This window comes from Alnus glutinosa, chromosome 2 (genome assembly GCF_958979055.1).
Source record: "Alnus glutinosa chromosome 2, dhAlnGlut1.1, whole genome shotgun sequence".
NCBI lineage: Eukaryota > Viridiplantae > Streptophyta > Magnoliopsida > Fagales > Betulaceae > Alnus > Alnus glutinosa.
The window spans coordinates 38,939,847-38,947,590 of NC_084887.1; the positions used below are offsets into that span (position 1 = coordinate 38,939,847).

The following is a 7,744-nucleotide window of genomic DNA, read 5'->3' on the forward strand; positions in this document are numbered from 1 at the left end:
ATTACAAATATTTTTTATATTTTAATTTAATCATATTAATTTTAAAAATTAAATTTTATCCACAAAATAAAAAATATTAATATAAAATAATATAAAGATATTTTTTTTATATTTGGCATATACAAATTCTGGCAAAAGTTGCCGGAATCCGACCATTCTTGCCGGATTCTGGCGATCTTTGCCGAAATCCGGCACAAAACAGCCGGATCCCGGCCAGTTGACCAGAAGCCGGCCGTCCTGGCCAGTTTTCGGCTAGAACAGCTGGATCCGGCCAGATGCCGGGGGTCCGGCCAGAACGGCCGAATCCGTCCAGGATCCCTGCCAGATGGCCGGTGATCCGGCGTTCTGGTGGGATCCGGCCTCTTCGGCCAGAGATCCGACCATTCTGCCAGATTCCGGCTAGTCTGGCTGGGATCTGACACGGTATCCCCGGATTCCGGCTTAATTTGTCGAATTTCGGCACCGACTGGAGTCGGAATCTAACTTGTCGAAATTCAGCAATAATCAACTGCTTGAACGTAAAGGTCGACTGTGTTGTTTAAAAGAGAGTCGACAGCATCTACTGTCTACGGAAAATGATTTACGCTTTTAAAAAGCGTAAATCATTTTCCGAAATTTATTAAGCATTTTTGGTTAAATGGAAATCATTTTCCGGTTGACCATTATTTTCGCCCATACCAAACACCGGATAATACCGAAACTATTTTCCAGAAATCATTTCACACCGAAACGGGGCATTAATCACTGTTCAAATTCAAGACTTTTTTTTTTTTTTTTTTTTTCTTTTTTAAGTGCAGGTTCATGACTTCTAATTTGATATTATAATCACTATTTATACTCAAAGATTAAATTAATAAAAAATAATATATTTATCTATTTAATTTATATTTTAATACGTACTCAATTTATCAACCTTTTGAAAATACTCCGAGAACACTGTTAGTCTGTTACAACCTTTGCAAAGATCAGAAGGAAAAACCGCTTCCATAATCGGCTACTCAGTTATGTAATTCTATTTGGTCAAAAAAAAGTTATGTAATTCTATTATTTGGATTGAAATAAAAAATTAGAAATATGTCCAATTATATTGGGACTGCAGGGAACAATTATACTTTTCGGATCAAGCATAGCACCTTTCTTTAAGCAATAAACGAGTGCTGGAAATTACAAGGTATAGGATCCAATACTCCTTTCCCTAATATCCTTTTGATATCAAAGGTTAACCAAGGATCATAAACAGAAGCACCATTTTATTAACAAAAAGAAGTTTTCACAGTCTGCATCTAAGTAATCAATAGCGCCGACCTCCTGCCGTCGACAAAAGGACTCGACTCGGTTTCTTCCCCTTCTTCCCCACCTCGTTCATCTTGGGTGCATCCAAAGTTTCAACAGATTTTGCTCTGGACATTATGTTAGCAAATGAAGGCGTCCCTGCATTTTTCAAACCTACGAGACAAAACGCTTCGCAAATCAGAGCACAGAACATGCTCCAGAAACAGATTTCTAACAGCCACAACTAGAAAATTACAAGGTAGTTTAGTATTATACTGATGATCCATCCTTTCAACTAGATAAGTTATGAAGAACAGTGATTGCATAACATTCAAATCTCAAGCAAAAACACATCCTAGTTGCATTAGGAAAATACCATTTATACCAGAAGGATTAGTTGTCACTCCATTGTCGGGCAGAGAATTGGGTTCTTGAATTTTCAGAGCTGGAGAATCGTGTGCAGCAGCAAAACCAAGCCTGGTAACATTTGAGAACAGTTTCCTCTCCCCAACAAGTGGAGGGCTCGATGATGTCACGGGCAAGCTCCCCAAGGCTATAGAAGGAGAAGACGAAAATAATAAACAAGTGAACAATTGAACATTATGTACACCGCACTCATAGAGGGGAAAAAAGTAATGCTGCAGCTTAACACAGCCACCAGGATCCCCAGTCGAAATTTACATCCACAAAGAACAAACTTTCTAATTTGTGGGAAGGTCATGAAGATGGACATTAAAATTCCAAGATATACCAATCATGAAGATGGACATTACTCTTTTCATGACCCACAGTATAGTCTGCATATTTTCTAACCAACAATTAAGCAGATTACCTTCAAAGTCATCCATGGAAAATGTGGGCGAGTCATCATGAGAGGACTGTCCAAAACTGGGAATTATGGACATGGTATATGTAGCGGCAACTTCAGACTTAGCTTTCTCCCTTTGTTCCTAGAAATGCAATAATACATAATTCTAAAAGCATGGACAAAGTCATGTTACACTCTAAAAAAAAAAAATTGAAAGAGCAACTAAACCAACAACACAACAATGCTACAGATTCTCTCTCCAGGTTTTGTGTGTGCTCAGGAAAGAGGCAAGCACAACACAGTAGATATTGAGAACAAAGATACCAAATCCTTATTCCCTAAAGCACCATCATAAACTACAAGGTGCACAGAAACTAAATATGCTGTCCTACATTCCAGAGATGACCCTAAAATAACGGGACAATACACTTGTGGGGTTTCCTTAAATAAATTAACCACCTTTACGTTTCACATTGACCTACACTAAGCTCCTTACCTTATGAATTTTCATGTTCAAAAAATTAATATATCTAGAATATTAGCAGGGTAAATGGCTGTATAATGGAAATGTATTCATTTAGTCTAGCATAGAATAAAAAAGATTATGATTAAGTGCACAAAACATAAGCATAACACAGAAAGATATGAAACCTTCTTGGCAAGTTGTTTCCTCTGCTTTTCACGCTTCTTTATTTCATCCATGAATGGGTACAGTGCATCTGGAGTCAGCATCTCACTCAGATCAATTTCACAAAGCTGGAAGAGAAAAAGGAAAAGAAAAGAAATAAGGTGGCTAACAAGTAGAAATAAGTAAATAAAATGAATATTTAAAAGAGAATAAAGAATATAGATAAAAAGGTACCTGAAATGTTGTCGTTAAGGAAAAATGACTTAAGTACCGATAGCGCTTCCTAATGGCCTCTGATTGAGTGACCGTCTCCAACTGTAAAATCCTTCCTCTTATTCTGCAGTTAAAAGCTTAAGAGTCAAAAAGCCACCTATATTGACAATCGTAAGCAAAAATACTTAGACTTCAGAGACATCATATTCTAATTTCTAACTATTTTCAGCTTAATGCCCATGGAGAAATCCTTACAAGTTGCTTTCCTATGTAGTATACTACTAGTTTGTTGTATTTCGTTGTGAGCTCCTTCAAGGATAGTGAGACAGATACTTTATGGGTCCGTATACAACAACAGGAGTTTTAAATTAAGTATGAAGGGTCACAATTAGAATATGATAGAAGGACCTCACTTTGCAAATGCAAATGAAAGTACAAAGTTTCAATTCGTGCTTCTTTCCAAACACACTTTCTATTTCATTTTATTTTTCGCTTTGAGTGGTTTTTGTTTTTTTTTTTTTTTTTTTGGGTGGGGGGATTCAAATAATTTCAGACGCTCCTAATTATATAGGAAGGAATTTAATTCAGTTTTCTTCAAACCTGTGTGGAAGCATATCATAACTCCCATAATGGTGTAAAAGACACCTCATATTTAAGGGATGAAGAATGAAGTGCTGACCATCAGCTGCCTGAAACATACAAACGCAACTATAACAAAGGTCAAATATCATAGAATCAGAAAAAACAGAGGATCAGCACACATGATCAATGATAAATGAGACCAAACAGAGATTAGCAACTTTTAAAGGGCATCCAATAGGAGTGTAAACAGAAAACCCAGCTAAAGGTATCATTGCCAGTACTATCAATGACTACTCACTAGTATCAGCTACTCAAAAATATTTACCATGGTAACTGGCATTTGTAAAACCAACACCTGCAAGTGAGAAACACCTTTCCAGGTAGGGCATTTTAGTCATTCACAAAGCACCTCATGCTTTCTGATAAACTAAGCCCTTACACAAATAGAGAAAACAATTAGATGCAATTGCTTGCCTCCCCCCCTTCCCCACACTTGCACAAAAATATAATTTTAAATTTTTTTTACTTAATGATAGAAGATCCTGCAAATGTTCAAGCCTTAATGCAAGAGAAAACATCCTTAAATATAGTGTGCGTTTTACACAGCTTCAGCAAAACCGTGGCAGATAATGACTCTGTAAATCATGAAAGCTAGATTTATAAAATCTAACATGTCAATTGTAAGAAGTTACTAGATCCATACCATATGGCCCACAGCATGTACTCACTATACAACTAATTAGTCTATATTTGAAACATTTCTTTTCTTCACTGCTAGATAAAATTTGAAAACAAAGGGAGAAGAAAAGGATATGAGAATATCGGTAACCTGGTAGAAATTGTAGGAATTATTGTCGTTTGCATCTCCAGAGTCATTTGAGTGCCTTTGCAGACTCTTTTCATCATATGAAGAAGATAGAAATGTGTCTTGCCCTTCCAACAATTCATTCTCATCAGCAGTTTGATCCAACCGAGCCCCTCCATTTGACTTATCCGATATAAAATTACCAGACCATTCAATTTGTTCATTTACATCAGCAGACAGAGTTCCAAGTCCAAAACCACACGCCTCATAATCAGTATGAGTAGCATATGCAGTTGATGCATATACATGAGATGCAGCCTGAGAATCAGAAATTTTACATGATCTATTGCTCTCACAAGCCCGGTGATCATTCCAATACTTCTTCCTCTGTTCTAATTGCTCCATTGCTGCACACACATATGGAAGCTTCTCTAAGTCATTCACGAGCCCTGAATCTGCTCTTGCTAACCAACCATCTAGATCGAATATTGCTTGTCTGACTGAGAGATCGACATCTGAAGTAAACGTAAACTTAGAAAAGGGATCACAGATTGCATCATTGCAACAAGGCATGATATCCGTGTCTTGTTTGTTTTTATACGACAATGTGGACGAACCCTTTTGTCGAGTCAAAAGCATTAACTCTATTTTATCACCAACACAATATTTCTTGACATCCTCAATATAGATGGTGTATAAATCCTTCGGTGATATCATCACAAAACATAGTGGACATCTTTTCCAGCTGTCACCTTTATGATCCTCCTTTCCCATTAACAAGTATTGCAGAATACATGGGAAACAAAATATGTGGCCGCATGAGGTTATTTGTGGACAGAGAGGATACTCCAAACAAATTGGACACTGCACCGGAAATGGGGTTGAATACCTAACACATATTATATCATCCCACATTAACATTTTATCTGGATCCATCGATTCAGGCGTATAATTTCCTGAATCTAACACCACAAATTTGTAATTTGCCTGGAGAAATAGATCTTTGTTGTATGGCTTTGTCTTCCGCTGTCTTCTTGGTGGAGGAGCCCTTGGTTGATGTTGAGGACGAGGAATGGGGTCATAATGAAAATTCAGCAAGTGGTTAGCATTAATCAACTGGGCTTTTCTACCTGCTGAATGCATAGTGCTTCCATGGGAACTTAAAGACCCCATATTTGGATGGTTTTGAGGAGAAACAATGGATCCTGACATCTTCCCCATCGACTGGGCTAATCCAACCCCTTGTCCACCTGAGTGACACTGGGAATTCTTGTCACCATTTTGGTGAGGCAAAGTCTTCTTACCACTTGGTGTCTCCAATTCAGTCACCTAGAGAACAGGGGGGGAAAAAGAAAATGCCCAATTTCAGCTTTTCCACAATCACTACAAAAGATTAACAGCCTAAACACTGAATGCCCAGTTTACCACTGCTTCCAGTTTCCTGGTTGTTCCTAAAAGCAGACTAGACCAACTGGCTACTGGTCACACTTCACAAAGATGCTTATTTTACATAGGCATAGTACAATGACACAACTTCCAAGAGACAAAAGTTCAAGAACCCGAAAATCAAATCATATATACCTTTTTGGAAGATCCACTAGAATCTTCTGCAGCTGAAGCCAACGGCCCTGCCACATACAGTTAATTACACATGTTAAAAGCTCAAACGTGTAGAACTTACATATCAAACCCCTTCAAGCAGATGGAAACTACTCACACAGACTCAAACCCCCTTTACCCAAAGAAAAACAGAGAGTAGAATGATTAGTTAAAAAAAAAACTGACAGAGGTTCTAATTAAAATCAATTCTACTCTTACCGTTACCGAACTAGTTGGAACTCAGATAAACCGTGAGCCTAAAAGATCACCAGTAGATAAACCAGCTTAAAAATTTGTTTTTTTTTTTAGAAGGGAAAAAAAAAAAAAAAAAACTGTCTTTCTTTGGATATCCATTTAAGTTGTATAAAAAGAAAGCAGTAAACTTCTCTACTTAGCCTCTTGAGCTCAATTCAGTAATTTAATTCCCCCTTCTTAGATCACAGAGAACAAGCCCGAAACACATACAATTTCCCTTTGCTTTGGACAAGTCAAACACTTCCAGGTCAAAATTCTAGGGAAAACAAGAATCAAAATAATAATTAAGCAAATGATTTGTGAGTATTTTTTTCACCTGAATTATTGTGGGGCATAGAGGTGGGAGATTGAGAGTCAGAGATCCGAAGTGCTTTAATTTGGGGGGAAAGAGAGGGCGGAGAATGAGATTGAGAGTGTATTGTTGTTCCATGTTGGGAATTAGGGTTTGGAGGGAGCACAGAGGAGGAAGACGACGTCGTAGAACCTTGGGTATTGTTGGGCAAGATGGACATGAAAATCTGCGAAGGTACTGTGAGACGGTCGGTGCGCGCGGTGGTTCAGCAATTACACTCTCTCACTTCATGAATCCCACGCGTTTTTTGTATGCCTTTCTTCTTTCGGCATCTCCCCCGCATCTTACACAGTTACACCGAATATCGGTTGGGCCTGCCTCTATTTACAACTACGCCCTCGCTCCAGTCTCCTGATCTGTCAATTATACCCCCATTTTTATTTTTATTTTTATTTTCATATATTAGAATAATCTTATTACCGATATATATCATCCTATTTTAAGATGGATTTTTTTTTTTTTTTTTTAGTAATGTTATTTTTGACGCTCATTTCATTGAGACTGACGTAATGTATTTTAACTGACTTTTTATTTTAACAAATTAAAAAAAAAAAAATCACTTGCAATAGGTATGAATAATAACATTATTTTTTAATTCATTCTATTCAAATAACAATGAGACGGCAGTGGTAATTTGGATTCATATGTGAATTCGTGTCTAGGGGTGGAACTAAAATTTTAAGTGTAAGAGGGGCAAAACTTAAATAGAAAAAGAAAAAAAAAAAAAAAAAAAAAAAGGGGCTTATCAAGGGGTAAAATATTAATTTTGAAAGGTTTATATTTTAATAAAAGAAGGAAAAAAAAACATAAAAAATTAGAAGCAATTTTAAAATGTTGAATTTATAAATTAATATAAATTTATGTTTTTTAGTGTCATATCCAAAAATAAGTATACAACTAAATAAATTAATATAAATATAATTTATTTAATTAATAGTGTCAAACACGACCCAATTCTAACTCATTGAATTTCACAAACCAATATGATATAAGTTGAATCCGAATAACACGAAAGAGTCATATGCAAATACTTACCTTTTCATATCCTATTTGAAGAAATGTGTTTATGTCTAATTGTATTATATTCATTATTCAAAATAGAGAAAAAAAAAGAAGAAGAAGAAATACAAAAAAAAAACAAAAAACTCAATTAATAATAATGAAAAATGCCTGGTTCTCCAATATACATGAAAACATTCTATATACAACATTATTTTTATCTTGTAATTA

The 7,744-nt window shown here is 36.2% G+C and overlaps 1 protein-coding gene across 2 annotated transcripts; it reads right to left on the minus strand.

Annotated features, from left to right (window-relative positions):
• Positions 1–1,112: 1,112 nt before the first annotated feature.
• Positions 1,113–6,808, minus strand: LOC133860089 (uncharacterized). 2 transcript variants are annotated; one of them, XM_062295741.1, is made up of 9 exons: positions 6,479–6,808; positions 5,890–5,936; positions 4,333–5,637; positions 3,522–3,610; positions 2,943–3,045; positions 2,732–2,836; positions 2,105–2,222; positions 1,658–1,825; positions 1,113–1,446 (listed from the first exon to the last, which is right to left on the minus strand). In XM_062295741.1, the coding sequence occupies exons 1-9, from the start codon at positions 6,672–6,674 to the stop codon at positions 1,292–1,294; spliced, it is 2,286 nt and encodes a 761-aa protein (XP_062151725.1). In that variant the 5' UTR covers positions 6,675–6,808; the 3' UTR covers positions 1,113–1,291. The 2 variants fall into 2 exon arrangements, with proteins under 2 accessions (XP_062151725.1, XP_062151724.1); XM_062295740.1 differs by having other exon boundaries at positions 1,649–1,825.
• Positions 6,809–7,744: the final 936 nt, after the last annotated feature.